Source organism: Pleurodeles waltl, chromosome 1_2 (genome assembly GCF_031143425.1).
Source record: "Pleurodeles waltl isolate 20211129_DDA chromosome 1_2, aPleWal1.hap1.20221129, whole genome shotgun sequence".
NCBI lineage: Eukaryota > Metazoa > Chordata > Amphibia > Caudata > Salamandridae > Pleurodeles > Pleurodeles waltl.
Window position 1 is genome coordinate 337702853 of NC_090437.1, and position 17260 is coordinate 337720112.

The 17260-nt window shown below is 45.0% G+C and overlaps 1 protein-coding gene across 1 annotated transcript in view; it reads left to right on the forward strand.

Annotated features, from left to right (window-relative positions):
• Nucleotides 1-17260, forward strand: part of HAUS6 (HAUS augmin like complex subunit 6) — a 356865-nt gene that overhangs the window by 284646 nt on the left and 54959 nt on the right. The window contains exon 17 of the mRNA XM_069239436.1: nucleotides 1989-2078. Within this exon, the coding sequence (XP_069095537.1) occupies nucleotides 1989-2078 (90 nt within the window). The remainder of the gene's footprint in view (nucleotides 1-1988; nucleotides 2079-17260) is intronic.

The window sequence follows — 17260 nt, forward strand, 5'->3', positions numbered from 1 at the left end:
TAAGCCTCTGTGGTAGTCTTGAAAGAGCTGAATCTCATGAGGAAACTGTCTGGCAGTAGTTGAGAGGCCCATAGTGTGCATTTTCTGGCTTTCCTTAAAGCATTCTAAAGCAAAACCAGCTTTTTCGTTGAAGGTGCTAGAACCATCAAAGGGCATATCCATAATGGATGCTAAGCAATTAGTAGAATCCAAACTAGCCTAAATAACTTATTTGGGCGCATCTTGGATGGATTGAGGCAAGGAGGCTCTAAATTCTGCCTAGACTGCTGGCAAGATCTTGCTGTCCATGTCCCAGATTTCATGCATATGTGGACTTAGTAGGCAAACTAGCCCAGGCTGGCCAAATTGAATATTTGTTATCTGAATGCTTTAATAATTTTCTAGTCCCTGTTTGTGTGGTTGGGAAGTGGGGAGTCATGTGGAATGAGTTAGGGTTCACCTTGCCTTTGGCAGCTTAGCCCACCAGACTCTCAGGAGTTGAATGCTGTGTAGGAAAATCATGATCACCAGCCGCTGGTCTATGGCATCTGGGCACCTGCCTGTTCACTTCATCAGAAGGTAGTTGTAGGTCCAGGACCTCAGCAGCATATCTAATTACCACAAAAAAGGAATCACTCTCTTCTGTTAGCAGCTCAAGGTAGGGAAGTCAACCATTTATCAGGTGAAGCGTCACACATTGTCGTCTTTAAATCAGTGTATAAAGTGTTGTCATAACATGGGTGTAAATCACTCCCATTATCTCCATTTTCCTCTTGAGGTGGAGGAAAAGACTGGTCAGAATCAAAAAGACAAATGCGCCTCTCAGAACAGCCCTGTGGAAGTGGTGGTATATTGTCTAAATCAGTCTGTCCTGGAACGAGGTGCATGGAATAGAGTTAAGCATGATGAGTTAAGGTGGATTTGCCTCTGGGTTGACATTTGGGTGTGCATTGGGTCCTCCTCTGGCAATGTCTGAACTGGCGTCAAAGAGCAAAGGACTTGGACACGTTTTGGACCTGGAATCCAAGTCTACACTGAGACTGTGTGTTAGCAGATGCAGTTTCTAGGGCCTCATATGTTGCAGAGAACAGATTTCGCTGGTAGTAACCTGATTGAAGAGCCCTGCGGGACCATGAGGCCCAAAGGCATGACTAGGAGAGCCAGAAGAGTGCCTAAAGTATTCATCATGGCCTCCTTAAAGATCTCAGCCTGCTGTGGTGCCACTGGTGGCCTGGGGAACTGTAGGTATATCTGGTTCAATTGTGGATTCTGCTCTTCAATTGGGGATCGAGAGGTAGAGGGGCACCTTGATGCCCTTGTGACTTCTCTTTAGCTTGAGTGGCAGGATGAGGTGCAGTCCTGCTTTGCCTTGTGTTTCCTCTTTGGTTTGGACTCCATCTCACTGTATGATTTTGACTGGGAAGACTACCTGTCGCAGGAACTGCATTGAGAGCAGGCGTTGGTCCCCACACCCTTGAACCGGAGCAGGACTTACATGAGGTCTGTGAGTTCTTCCTATATTTGAATCTCCTGGATTCCTTATGGTGAAAAGGCACACATCGCTCAGCTTGGAGTCATGCCCTGAGCTCAAAAACCAAGGGCACAACTCTTACTGGCCAATTTCTGACATCTGTTTCTGATCTTCCTGGCATGGTTTGAACACTAGTTTAAGGTGGAGACGTTGTTCCCTTGCTCGGTGGACTTGAATTTGAAAATATTTCAATACCAGTGAAACAGGAAGAAGTTTGCATCTGTATTCAGAAGCTCAGAAAGAAAGGATAAAGTGGTGTATAGGGTTGGTGCTTATATGCTGCTCTGCCACTTCAGGACAGAATGAAGCTGCACAGTGCCCCCTGGAAGCGTGTTCAAGTACTGCTTTGAATTGTTTCCATATCCTGTTTGGTTCCTGGGGAGTTTTCTAAAAGTGAGGAATCTGCAGTTAGAAGTTTCCATCATAGCTTTAGCAGGATTGTTGTGCATTGATTAAATTTATTTTTGTTATTTTGCAGGGTAACCATGGAGGAACACCAAAACATAAACCAAATACAAGAAGATGTGAAGATGTTCGTGAACAAGTCAGACAGCAGCTTGCTGGCCAAGTAAAATTAATGTGCTTTTTACTTGTGATATTACACTTGTTACATGAAGACAACACCTATTTCAATATTGACTGGCTTTTCTGAAGCTACACCTGCCACAGGAAACCGGCAGTGGTCACCCTGTGTGCTGAACCTGATTTCCTTTCACCTCATCTACCATTTGCAGTGAGAGTCAAGTCCCTGTAGTTTCTTAAAATGCTGCATTTGACAAATTAACAGAACAGGAAACCCAAAGTATTTGGGGCCATTGAGAACGAACAGTGTCTGCAAGTGTTTTATTGCTACAAAACATACACCTATCGCCTATGAATGAATCGCAACAGGATGACCAGGAGAAGTGAGACTGGTTTGTATTCCCCCATCCTGCAAACCTTTAAACATTTGAAAATACTAAATTTAAAAGCCCCGAAAAATACAAACCCTTGTTGAGGGTGCAGCCAAGGTCACAAAATAGCTTCACAATATGTTCAAGAAAAATAGACTAAGACTACGACTACAAATGCATTGTGGATCTTGGTCCTGCCTGCATGTGCCATGAAATATTGAATAGACTAGATGGTCTGCCATTTTAATTGTTTTATCAAACTGCCATATTTAATTACTGTAGTCATTAACCGCCTTACGAAATGGAAATATGGGAAGTGTAAAATACAGGAACAGTCCCATTACTGGTGAATTGTAGTCCCAGAGAAGTAACTTGTTTTTTGAAGATGGCTAGGTAATACATGGTTCGATGGCATCTGTCGCTGTAGATACGCATGTTTTGCAATAGCTCGCCATCTGGTGTTGGGCCGGAGTGTTACAAGTTGTTTTTCTTCGAAGAAGTCTTTAGAGTCACGGGACCGAGTGACTCCTCCTTTTGTCTCCATTGCGCATGGGCGTCGACGCCATCTTCGATTGTTTTTTTTCTGCCATCGGGTTCGGACGTGTTCCTGTCGCTCCGAGTTTCGGAACGGAAAGATAGCTAATTTCGGAAGATTTTCGGCGGTATTGTTGCGTTCGGGATCGGCGTAGTTAGATTCAACACCGCGTTGAAGTATCGAAGAGCTCCGGTGCCCTTCGGGGTAGTTTTTCGATCCCCCGTCGGGGCCTGGTCGGCCCGATCGCGTGCTGAAGAACGCCGATGGAACGGACCCCGTTCCGTTTCTGCCCCAAATGCCACAATAAATACCCCTATACAGACCAACACTTGGTCTGCAACCTGTGCCTGTCACCTGAGCACAGTGAAGACACCTGCGAGGCCTGTCGTGCGTTCCGGTCCCGAAAAACACTCAGAGACCGTCGAGCCAGAAGACTCCAGATGGCGTCCGCGCCGACAGCCCACCGAGAGTTCGAGGAACAAGAAGAGGAAGGTACCTTCTCGATCCGAGACTCAGACTCCGAAGGATTCGACGATACACAAAACCGTGAGTAAGACGTCGAAAACCACTCAGAGGAAGATTTACAAGGCCCAGGGGACGCCACTGCCACCAGGCCATGGCTCCACCCATAAATTCGGTGACCGACCGTCGGCACCGAAAAAGGCCCAAACAGTGCCGAGATCGTCCGACTCCGGTCGAGACACCGGCACGCAGCCTTCTCGGGACCGAGAAAGTGCTGGAGACGAGCATCGACACCGAGATGCCGGTGTAGACACGGCTCGACGCCGAGACAGCGGCCCCGAAGAAGATCGGCGCCGACAGGTTTCGGCCCCGAAAAAGAAAAAAGTCACCTCGGAGCCGAAAAAAGACGCAGACAAAGTTTCGGGCCCGAAACAAACTGCAACCGACCCAGCTTCAGGCTCTTATACAGAAGAGCACTCGCTAACCTCCCAAATGCAAAAGCATAGGTTTGAGGAAGAGCTACAATCAACTGATGTGGACCATACGCAAAAGCGTATTTTCATACAGCAGGGGACAGGAAAAATAAGCACCCTTCCCCCTATTAGAAGAAAGAGAAGGTTGGAGTTCCAAACTGAACAGACACCACAACCGAAAGTGGTGAAAACAGTTACCCCACCACCCTCTCCTCCGCCCGTGATTAACGTCTCACCAGCACAAACTCCATCACACTCCCCAGCTCACACCACCTTGAGCCAGGGTGACCAAGATCAAGACGCATGGGACCTATACGATGCCCCAGTGTCAGATAACAGTCCGGAGGCATACCCTACGAAGCCATCTCCACCAGAGGACAGCACCGCGTATTCTCAAGTGGTGGCTAGAGCAGCACAATTTCACAATGTAAGCCTCCACTCAGAACAGGTCGAGGATGATTTTTTATTCAACACACTCTCCTCCACCCACAGCTCATACCAAAGCCTGCCTATGCTCCCTGGTATGCTCCGGCACGCAAAAGAAATCTTTAAGGAGCCGGTCAAAAGTAGGGCAATCACACCAAGGGTGGAAAAAAAGTATAAGGCGCCTCCTACAGACCCGGTTTTCATCACTACACAGCTGCCACCAGACTCTGTCGTTGTAGGAGCAGCTAGGAAAAGGGCCAACTCCCACACATCTGGAGATGCACCACCCCCAGATAAAGAAAGCCGCAGGTTCGATGCAGCTGGTAAGAGAGTCGCAGCACAAGCTGCAAACCAGTGGCGCATCGCGAACTCCCAGGCACTACTTGCGCGCTATGACAGGGCCCATTGGGACGAGATGCAACATCTCATTGAACATCTGCCCAAAGACCTACAAAATAGGGCAAAACAAGTGGTTGAGGAGGGACAGACCATTTCCAACAACCAGATCCGCTCCTCCATGGACGCTGCAGATACAGCTGCACGGACAATTAATACATCTGTAACTATCAGAAGACATGCATGGCTCTGAACGTCTGGATTTAAACCAGAGATTCAGCAAGCAGTTCTCAATATGCCTTTTAACGAAAAAGAACTGTTCGGTCCAGAAGTGGACACAGGAATTGAGAAACTCAAAAAAGACACGGACACTGCCAAAGCCATGGGCGCACTCTACTCCCCGCAGAGCAGAGGGAATTACAGCACATTCCGTAAAACACCCTTTAGAGGGGGGTTTTCGGGGTCAGAGCACACAAGCCAGCACCTCACAAGCAACACCGTCCAGTTACCAGGGACAGTATAGAGGAGGTTTTCGGGGACAATATAGAGGAGGGCAATTCCCTAGGAATAGAGGAAGATTTCAGAGCCCCAAAACCCCTACTACTAAACAGTGACTCACATGTCACTCACCCCCTCCACACAACACCAGTGGGGGGAAGAATAAGTCATTATTACAAAGCATGGGAGGAAATCACTACAGACACTTGGGTTCTAGCAATTATCCAACATGGTTATTGCATAGAATTTCTACAATTCCCTCCAAACATACCACCAAAAGCACAAAATTTCACAAAACATCATTCCAATCTCCTGGAGATAGAAGTGCAGGCACTATTGCAAAAGAATGCAATCGAATTAGTGCCAAACACACAAATAAACACAGGAGTTTACTCACTGTACTTTCTGATACCAAAGAAGGACAAAACGCTGAGACCAATCCTAGACCTCAGAGTAGTGAACACTTTCATCAAATCAGACCACTTTCACATGGTCACACTACAAGAAGTATTGCCATTGCTAAAACTACACGACTACATGGCAACTTTAGACCTCAAGGATGCTTATTTCCATATACCAATACACCCATCGCACAGGAAATACCTAAGGTTTGTATTCAAGGGAATACATTACCAATTCAAGGTACTGCCTTTCGGATTAACAACCGCACCAAGAGTCTTTACCAAATGTCTAGCGGTAGTCGCTGCACACATAAGAAGGCAGCAAATACATGTGTTCCCATATCTAGACGACTGGCTAATCAAGGCCCATTCGTTAATAGAGTGCTCAAATCACACATCATATCATACAAACCCTCTTCAAACTAGGGTTCACTGTCAACTTCACAAAATCCCAAATTCTGCCGCGCAAGGTACAACAATACCTAGGAGCCATAATAGACACATCAAAAGGAGTAGCCACTCCAAGTCCACAAAGAATTCAAAATTTCAACACCGTCATACAACGCATGTATCCAACACAAAGGATACAAGCAAAGATGGTACTACAACTCCTAGGCATGATGTCTTCATGCATAGCCATTGTCCCAAACGCAAGACTGCACATGAGGCCCTTACAACAGTGCCTAGCATCACAGTGGTCTCAGGCACAGGGTCATCTTCTAGATCTGGTGTTAATAGACCGCCAAACTTACCTCTCGCTTCTGTGGTGGAACAACATAAATTTAAACAAAGGGCGGCCTTTCCAAGACCCAGTGCCACAATACGTAATTACAACAGATGCTTCCATGACAGGGTGGGGAGCACACCTCGATCAACACAGCATACAAGGACAATGGAACGTACATCAAACAAAACTGCAGCTAAATCACCTAGAACTCCTAGCAGTTTTTCAAGCACTAAAAGCTTTCCAACCAATAATAGTTCACAAATACATTCTCGTCAAAACAGACAACATGACAACAATGTATTATCTAAACAAGCAAGGGGGGACGCACTCCACGCAGTTAAGCCTGCTAGCACAAAAGATGTGGCGTTGGGCAATTCACAACCAAATTCGCCTAATAGCACAATTTCTACCAGGGATCCAAAATCAACTCGCAGACAATCTCTCTCGAGATCACCAACAGGTCCACGAATGGGAAATTCACCCCCAAATTCTGAACACTTATTTCAAACTCTGGGGAACACCTCAGATAGACTTGTTTGCGACAAAGGAGAACGCAAAATGCCAAAACTTCGCATCCAGATACCCACACAAACAGTCCCAAGGCAATGCCCTATGGATGAACTGGTCAGGGATATTTGCTTACGCTTTTCCTCCTCTCCCTCTCCTTCCTTACCTGGTAAACAAACTCAGTCAAAACAAACTCAAACTCATATTAATAGCACCAACTTGGGCAAGACAACCTTGGTACACAACGCTGCGAGACCTATCAGTAGTACCCTGCATCAAATTGCCCAACAGGCCAGATCTGTTGACACAACACAACCAAAAGATCAGACACCCAGATCCAGCATCGCTGAATCTAGCAATCTGGCTCCTGAAATCCTAGAATTCGGGCACTTACAACTTACCCAAGAATGTATGGAAGTCATAAAACAAGCCAGAAGGCCATCCACCAGGCACTGCTATGCAAGTAAATGGAAGAGGTTTGTTTGCTACTGCCATATTAATCAAATACAACCATTACACACAACTCCAGAACATGTAGTGGGTTACTTGCTTCACTTACAAAAATCTAACCTGGCTTTCTCTTCCATTAAAATACACCTTGCAGCAATATCTGCATACCTGCAGACTACCTATTCAACTTCCCTATATAAGATACCAGTCATTAAAGCATTCATGGAGGGCCTTAGGAGAATTATACCACCAAGAACACCACCTGTTCCTTCATGGAACCTAAATGTTGTCCTAACTAGACTTATGGGTCCACCTTTTGAACCCATGCACTCCTGCGAAATACAGTTCCTAACATGGAAGGTGGCATTTCTCATCGCCATTACTTCCCTAAGAAGAGTAAGCGAGATTCAGGCGTTTACAATACAGGAACCTTTTATACAACTACACAAGAATAAGGTCGTCCTAAGGACCAATCCAAAATTTTTGCCAAAGGTTATTTCACCGTTCCATCTAAATCAAACAGTGGAACTTCCAGTGTTCTTTCCACAGCCAGATACCGTAGCTGAAAGGGCACTACATACATTAGTTGTTAAAAGAGCATTGATGTATTACATTGACAGAACAAAGAACATCAGAAAGACTAAACAACTATTTATGGCATTTCAAAAACCTCATGCAGGAAACCCAATATCAAAACAAGGTATAGCCAGATGGATAGTTAAATGCATCCAAATCTGCTACCTTAAAGCTAAACGACAGCTGCCCATTACACCAAGGGCACACTCAACCAGAAAGAAAGGTGCTACCATGGCCTTTCTAGGAAACATCCCAATGCAAGAAATATGTAAGGCAGCCACATGGTCTACGCCTCACACATTCACCAAGCACTACTGTGTAGACGTGTTATCCGCACAACAAGCCACAGTAGGTCAAGCCGTATTAAGAACATTATTTCAGACTACTTCCACTCCTACAGGCTGATCCACCGCTTTTGGGGAGATAACTGCTTACTAGTCTATGCAAAACATGCGTATCTACAGCGACAGATGCCATCGAACTGAAAATGTCACTTACCCAGTGTACATCTGTTTGTGGCATCAGTCGCAGTAGATTCGCATGTGCCCACCCGCCTCCCCGGGAGCCTGTAGCAGTTTGGAAGTTACCTTCAACTATTTGTATATGTATCATCTCAACCTTAAATAGGTGCATACTTAGTCACTCCATTGCATGGGCACTATTACTACAATTCAACTCCTACCTCACCCTCTGCGGGGAAAAACAATCGAAGATGGAGTCGACGCCCATGCGCAATGGAGACAAAAGGAGGAGTCACTCGGTCCCGTGACTCGAAAGACTTCTTCGAAGAAAAACAACTTGTAACACTCCGGCCCAACACCAGATGGCGAGCTATTGCAAAACATGCGAATCTACTGCGACTGATGCCACGAACAGATGTACACTGGGTAAGTGACATTTTAATTCTCCTGCGCCAATATTAAACCCTCAGTCCATTTATGAGTAAGCATTACTGTTTGTCACTTCTTTAACCCTTTGGGTGCCCTGGATGTAACTGTTATGTCCTGGACAGCACCGCCCGGGTGCCCAGGACGTAACTGTTATATCCAGGTAGGGGCCCTCGGGGAAAGTGCTAGTGCCCCTTCTCTCCTGGGCAACCCCCTGTAGCGCGCTGACCTCATTAGAGGCCTACCCCTCGGATCGGAGGAGAAATGCAAAAGCATTTTTCTTCCGATCACGTGGTGGGGCCGAGAGAGGCATCAAAGGAAAGGCCTTTCCTTTCCTTTGATGTCTCTCTCTGCATTTTTTGCTGCCCGATCGCTCAGCAGAAATGCCCACTAGACACGAGGGAACAAGAAATTTTGTTTTTGAATGAGGGGAGCGGCCCCTTGGGCAAGTGCCACTCCACAGGGGGGCAATTTATTTTTAGGCCCACCCCCCCATTTTCTTACCCACAATGCCCTGTAAACCTCCAACTTTGCTGGAAATCATACATTTTTCCTACATTTTTGTGATGGAATCTGCAGGAATCCTCAAAATTCCTACCACCCAGTATTGTCTCAGCTATAGAGATAAAAATTCTGCCGCACTTGTCGCCTAAAAATGTTTTTTTTCTAACTGCCCTTTTGGACCCGCTTTGGTTCCCCCTCAATTGTGACATGTCGTCACAGGCACGTGGCCCACCTACACAAGTGAGGTATCGTTTTTACTGGGAAACTGAGGGGAACGTTGGGTGGTAGGAAATTTGTCCCAGTGCGGTGATCCCACACAGAAAAGTGGTTTTTTTTTTTTTTTTAATGCTTTTTTTTAAAGCTAAATTTGAGGTTTCCTGGGGATTCTCTGTAAGAAAACATTGGGGATCCACTTAAGTTACAACTCCCTGGATTCCCTCGGGTGTCTAGTTTTCAGAAATATTTGGGTTTGGTAGGTTTCCCTATATTGCTGCTGAGCCCATGACCAAAAACGCAAGTTCCCACCCCTGCAAAAACAGGTAGTTTAGTATTTGATAATTTTGATGTGTCCACATAGTGTTTTTGGGCATTTCCTTTTGCAGGCACTAGGCCTACCCACACAAGTGAGGTATCATTTTTATCAGGAGACTTGGGCGAATGCTGAGTAAAAGGAAATTTGTGACTCCTCTCAGATTCCAGAATTTTCTGTCACTGAAATGTGAGGAAAGTGTTTTTTGGGCCACATTTTGAGGTTTGCAAAGGATTCTGGGTAAGAGAACCTGGTGAGAGCCCCACAAGTCACCCCATCCTGGATTCCCCTAGGTGTCCAGTTTTCAAAAACACGCAGGTGTGATAGGTTTCCCTAGGTGCCGGCTGAGCTAGAGGCCAAAATCCACAGCTAGGCACTTTGCAAAAAACAGGTCTGTTTCCTTTGGGAGAATGTGATGTGTCCACGTTGTATTTTGGGGCATTTCCTGTTGCGGGCGCTGGGCCTACCCACACAAGTGAGGTACCATTTTTATCTAGAGACTTGGGGGAATGCTGGGTGGAAGGATATTTGTGGCTCCTCTCAGATTCCAGAACTTTGTGCCACCGAAATGCGAGGAAAACGTTTTTTTTTTTTTTTGTTTTTTTGTTGGCCACATTTTGAGGTTTGCAAAGGATTCTGGGTAACATAACCTGGTGAGTGCCCCACAAGTCACCCCATCTAGGATTCCCCTAGGTGTCTAGTTTTCAAAAATGCACAGGTTTGGTAGGTTTTCCTAGGTGCCAGCTGAGCTAGAGGCCAAAGTCCACAGCTAGGCACCTTCCAAAAAACAAGTCCGTTTTCTTTGGGAGAATGTGATGTTACCATGTTGCGTGTCCTGTCCTGGGCATTATGCCTAACCACGCATGTGAGGTACCATTTTTAACAGGAGACTTGGGGAAACACAGAATAGCAGAACAAGTGTTTTTGCCCCTTGTTTCTCTACATGTTTTCCTTCCAAATGTAAGACAGTCTGTAAAAAAGATGTCTATTTGAGAAATGCCCTGTAATTCACATGCTAGTATGTGGACCCCATAATTCAGAGATGTGCAAATAACCACTGCTTCTCAACACCTTATCTTGTGCCCATTCTGGAAATACAAAGGTTTTCATGATACCTATTTTTCACTCTTTATATTTCACCAAATGAATTGCTGTATACCCGGTATAGAAGGAAAAACCGGGTGCAAGGCGCAGCTCATTTATTGGCTCTGGGTACCTAGGGATCTTGATGAACCTACAAGCCCTATGTATCCCCGCAACCAGAAGAGTCCAGACGTAACTGTATATTGCTTTCCAAAATCTGACATCGCAGGATGAATTAAAGAGTAAAACGTGGAGAAGAATGGCTGTTTTTTTTTCACCTCAATTTCAATTTTTTTTTTTTTTCTGCTGTTATTTTCTGTAGGAAAACCTTGTAGGATCTGCACAAATTACCCTTTGCTGAATTTAGAGTTTTGTCTACTTTTCAGAAATGTTTAGCTTTCTGGGATCCAGCATTGGTTTCACACCCATTTTTGTCACTAACTGGAAGGAGACTGAAAGCACAATAGTAAAAATGAAGTATCTCCCAGTAAAATGCCGAAATTGTGTTGGAAAAATGGGGTTGTCTTATTAGTCTGCCTGTTCCTGAAAGCTGGGAAGATGGTGATTTTAGCACCGCATATCCTTTGTTGATGCCATTTCAGGGGGAAAAAAACACAAGCCTTCAGCCCTTGTTTCAAATTTTTGTGAAAAAAATGACATTTTTCACTGTAGTTTGGCTAATTTCTTGGTCTCTCTCAGGGGACCCCACAAACTCTGGGTACCTCTAGAATCCCTAAGATGTTGGAGAAAAAGGACGCAGATTTGGCGTGGGTAGCTTATGTGGACAAAAAGTCATGAGGGCCTAAGCGCAAACTGCCCCAAATAGCCAAAAAAAAACTGGCACCTGAAGGGGTTAAAAGAAGAAAACAATCAGTTGTCACCTCGGTAAAAAGGAAATTCTTTTATGGTCTTGTCTACAAAGAGCTTTTACTTGATGTTTGCGAAATACCTCATGTGGACCATACCACAAACCTAAATTGTTGGCTTTTTGCCAGCCCATTGCTTACTAGTGATTGTTTTTTTTTTTTTTATGGTTCCTCTCAGTTGCTTGCTTCTTATTGAAAGGCTTTCCTTTCTTCTTTTTTGTATTTGTCTCTCCCCTACCTTGTATCCTTCCACTGCTCACATTCAAGGAACTGCTTTTTTTCCCATTAAGCACTCCATGTACGTGCATGTGTTTTACTATGTATTTCTCGTATTACTGTGTATTTCACTTGTGTGCCAATTCCTCCTCTTACACCTCTGCTCCTCTTCTGATTTTTTTTTTCTCGGGTTGCCCTCTCCTTGGAGTTTTCTTTATATGTAGCTGTTTTGGCAGCACTTTTTTCAGTGATTTTACACCAAGCTGAGCTTTATCAGCTGCCACTTTCTTTACAGACTGCAGCAGAAATTTTTAACAGGCCTATTTTCTGGCTCATCTAAGTAAGCCAGCCGCTTATTTTAAAATGATGGTGCTTAATGTTTCTGAGCTTTCTTATTTGGTTACCTGTAGCTGTTTTAGGCAGTGTTTTTTCTGTGAGTTTGCAGCTGCGATCTGATCACCTAATTTCAGACTGCTGTTAACTTTAAATTGGTTGTCTGATTATCTTTGATGTTCTACTGCAAGTTTTCAAGGCTTTATCATCAGCCCAGCGTCTTTTCTTTGTTGCTGTAGCCGAATGTTAAAACTTCTCCTTTGGCTATTGTTTCCTATTCAGCCAGACCCTTCTTTTCTTCAGATGTTTTTTACTTCTCACCTCAGACAGCAAATGCTGTATGTTGCCAAATATTGCTATATTACAGTAGGCTTAGAGATTTATAGTAAGCTTTTCTTTCTCCTGTTTGTTCTGCCTCTTGGAGCAAGGACTCATTATCAATTTTTTTTCTTATTTTTCTGCACATATTGCTTAGTCTAAATGTGCTCAGTGTTTGGCCTTGGGGGAAAACTAGAAAATATCCAAAATACAGCAATTATCTTTTTGGGATAAAGGGGGAAAATGCTGTGCAAGAGTTGTATATATATTTTTTCTTCTAAAAATTGCATCAACGAAAGGTTTCATGTGCTAAGGTCACCCTCGTCCCAGCTTTTATGAACAACATTTTATACACATATGTTAGTTGGGCCCAAATTTTAAACATGCAAGACCGTAGAAATTCAGGTGTTGTAGCTAGTTATTTAAAAAAAAAACTATAACTTGTGCCCTAAGGTAATTGTAACTTACGCGCCTGCTATGCACAGTCTTTCCTCAAACATTTTACTGCAAATATTGCATTGATATCATTGATGTTATAAAAGATGTAATGAGTGCTGTAATATGTGGGGTAATTAGCAGTGCCTGGTAAAGGTGGGAGTTATAGTTCCCGCTTGCTGGCAGCTGAGTTATCTTTACTTTTGCTTGGCTGTTAGATCTCCCGCCAAGCAAAAGCACCCCTGCCTCATCCCCCCCCAACCACCATTGATATTATGTAGCCCCAGGAGATGGTTCCCAGGACTTTTTAGCCCTGGCGAAGTCCCAGGGAGACCCCTGGACCAGGGCTAGGGTGTTATGTTATTCCTTCCCTAACCCCTTTTCTATTAAAAAAAGCTGCCAAAACTTCTTTTTTGAACGGTTGGCAGCCAATCAGATCTCAGCAGGAGATCTCCGGGATCTGCAACTCTAGATATCTATAGTGGATTTCCATGTATAGTCTTAATGGCTGAACAGTTCTGCCAGCCAGTGGGGACCCCGTAGCATTTCTCTGAAAACATCTTAAGTGTTGATGTTGGCCTTACTTCAGGAAGGCCTGAAGAATGTCATTATGCAGCCTAAGGAGAGGCTACAAATGCCAAAATTCTTCATCCTGTTGGGTAAAAAAAAAGAAAAAAGTCCTTCCAGGCAGATATGCATTCAAATGCATGAATTTTTTGAATGTTTTACTGGAAAAATCTTTCACAAACCTTTTTGCAATATTACATAAGGGTGAAGAAGTACAGGGCAATATAGCCCAGAGGCTGCCATTATACAGACTAAAAAGTAAAGCTGTGCCTTAAAGAGCAGGGGGTCCTCCCATATCCCATCATGCTCAGCAAAAGGCTCAGTTCTTTTTTTCCGTCTCCTGCTGACAGGACCCTGAAGCTTGAGCTCCACCTATTTAGAGGTTTTTCACAAATTTCTACTCAAATACTTAAGATTACATCTTCACTCAATGTTTTTCATCTTGCCTGACTATTTTATCATTTTTTTGAAAAATTCTGACAGAAATGTAAAGCATTTTACCATCCAAATCCCTTCACTTTTTGCCAAGTACCCTTGTTGTAGCAGGAAGTCGGCCAAAACAGACCCATACCAGGTCTGTATTATCTGCCTTCCGTCTTCATACATACCTGATGACTGTGATATATGTAAAAACTTCTCTAGGCTCACTCTGCGTGACAGAGAGAGAACTTGTCTCCAGGCCAGAGAGGACAGCAGAAAAAGAAAGCAGCCTACCAGTAGGACGTTTGAGCGAGGGGAAGTGGAGTCTTCCACCAGGGCTCTCACTTCATTGGCCAGTGGACACGGAACATCCCAGAAACGTAGTTCTGGCCAGAAACTACGCAGGCCCGGTCGAACGTCGAGGCAGGTAACAGCACAGACATGTTCACTGTCGAAAGCAAGTTCAGTGGCGAGGAAGTGACACCGCCAGTTGTCTCGACGTTCGTCGACATCGAGAGTTAACACGCCGTTGAAGAGAGATGGTCATCCGACGTCGAAGTACTTCTGTCGAGGTCACCCTCTGCACGGTGTGGACGGGTGGTGTCTAGGGGCATCCAACGTCATGAAGGATTGACGTCAAGAGGAACATTTTGCACATCTATGTCCAGGAGCTTGTCGCAGAAGTCACCAAGGAAGAGGAGGAGCATTTTCTCCACATCTAAATAGTCTCCTCTCGTGATGGTTCCTTCAATCTCTCAGCCATCTCCTCCTCCACATACCACAATGCCTTCACTGCTTTCGCTGCTTACACCGCTTACACCTGATCCTCTTGCTTATGTAGTGCCTCCTCTGGACCCACGCTCTGAATCGACTCCTATAGCCTCATCAAGAAATTAGCTTCACCGCTCATCTAGACTTTCCTCTAGTTCCAGACATCGCCACTGTCACAATAGATCAAGTTCTCAATCTCATCGATGTCATTCCTCCTCGTCTCCCAGAGACTATTCTCCAACTCTGTTCGACTCTCCAAAACCCCAAGTCTCTCCAATTGATGATGTGAACAAATTTCAGGAAGTTCTTGTCCGAGGTGCTACAAAGCTTAACATTCCTATGGCGGCACCTACTCCCACAACATCTGTGATCTTCGAGACTTTGCACCAACGTTCTGCTGCAAGACCCTTGCTTCCGCTGGTCCCAGGCCTCCTAGAACCGGCGATGGACTTATTTCTGAAACCAGCCATAGCCAAGCCCGTGCCTTCTAGGCTCCAAAAGAAATACCATCCTCCAGAGCAGGATCCTTTATTTCTAAGGGCAGACACAGCACCGAATTCCGTGGTTATTGTAGCCTCTAAGAAGTTAGATTCTACTTCTCCTTTATCCTCCTATTCACCAGACAAAGGAGAGCAAAAAAACTGGACGCGGGAGGCCACAGAGTTTGCTCCACAGCTGCAATTTCTATGAAGACAGCCAGTGCCACGCCCTTTTGCGCAGATATGACTGTGCTCTTTGGGATTCCATCCTTCAATTTACTGACCACCTTCCCAAACATAAAAAAGATTTTTTTGAAGTCATCAACAAAGGTGCTATGGTTTCTAATCAGATAACCAGTGCAGCGGCGGTTTCTTCTAGATTAGCGACACATGTATATTGTCATGGAATATCCCTGAGAAGACACTCATGGCTCCTCCTTACTTCTCTGAAGCCAGAAGCACAACAAAGAATACCGAACCTTCCATTTACAGGTTCTACTCTGTTTGGTTCTATCACTGTTGATGAAAAGTATATTAAATCAGAATGGGACCCGCTTAAAGCTGAAGGCATTGAAAAACCTAGAGAACAGCGTAAGTCGTCCTGTCCTTACCATTGCAGTTTTTTTTTTGCAGAGATTCCAAACTCCGCAATGGGGGGCCATCTAGATCTCGACGACAACAGCAATAACACCAGACATTAACCCAAACTCAGCGCAAGCAAATGGGAGGTCGTTCCACTCAACAAACCACCCAGGGCAGAAGTAAACCACCTGCATCTGAACCCTGAGCCATTCCTTCCCCCTCTTCTGCTACCCACTCCAGTAGGGGGAAGTATCTTGCATTACCTGACAGTGGCAAGGCATCACATCAGACGCCTGGGTACTGAATATTGTGCAAAATGGTTATTGTCTCAGGTTTACAAACCCTCTGCCTTCTATTCCACCAAAGCCCTCCATGTCCCATCGCGATTCTCTCAGGGCAGAGGTCAACATCCTATTACAAAAGAAGGTGATAGAACCAGTTCCCACTTATCAACGTGGAAAGGTGATTTACTCAAGGTATTTCCTGGTGCCAAAGAAAGGCAAGCACGAATTCAGACCTGTTCTCAATCTAGGAATAGCCAACAAATGGATTCGAAAAGAGAAGTTCAAAATGCTGGCTTTGCATCAGATATATATCCCCAGCTTCAGCAGGGAGATTGGCTATGTTCCATTGACCTTCATGATTCATACTTCCACATTCCCATTGCCAGGAAGCATCGGAAGTTCCTGAGGTTTCTTGTGGGACAAGACCATTACCAATTTGCAGTGCTCCCATTCGGCCTCAAGTCAGCGCCCAGAACCTTCTCCAAATGCATGGCTGTGGTGGCAGCCCATTTAAGAAAGCATTGAATCTTTGCTCTATCCATATCTAGACGATTGGCTTATAAAGACATCCGCATCTCAGGAAGCCCAACTACATTTCAATTGGGCTTACCAACTTCTCCAGTGATTGGGCCCTCAAGTCAACCTCATCACCTGTCCAGAGGTTGCACTACTTAGGCACCACCATTGACACCATTCAAGCAAAAGTGTTTCCTTCGGAGGAGCGACGTTTATCAATCCTTCTGAAATGTCAAGCTCGCGAGAAAGTGCCTCAGTCAACAGCAAGAATAGTCTCCTCTCTTCTAGGATTGATGGCTTCTTGCATCCACCTCACTCCCAACGCTCGCTTCCACATGAGACCCTTGCAGGAGTGTCTAGAATCAATGGAATCAGCTAATAAATGATTGGAAGGACTGCATTACTCTCTCCCAACATGCAACACGGTCACTCAAGTGGTGGTGTTTGCCGAACAATCTTCTGAAAGGGATGCCCTTCCACCAGCAAGTCCCTTCGCAGACGATAGTCACAGACACATCGTTGCTAGGATGGGGTGCCCATATGGATCATTTGCAGGTTCAAGGCTCTTGGTCTTAGGAGCGATTGTATCACATCAATCTCCTAAAGCTACTGGCTGTTCATCTGGCACTCAGACTTTTTCCTGGCATTCACCACGAACACCCAGCTTGTTCAGACA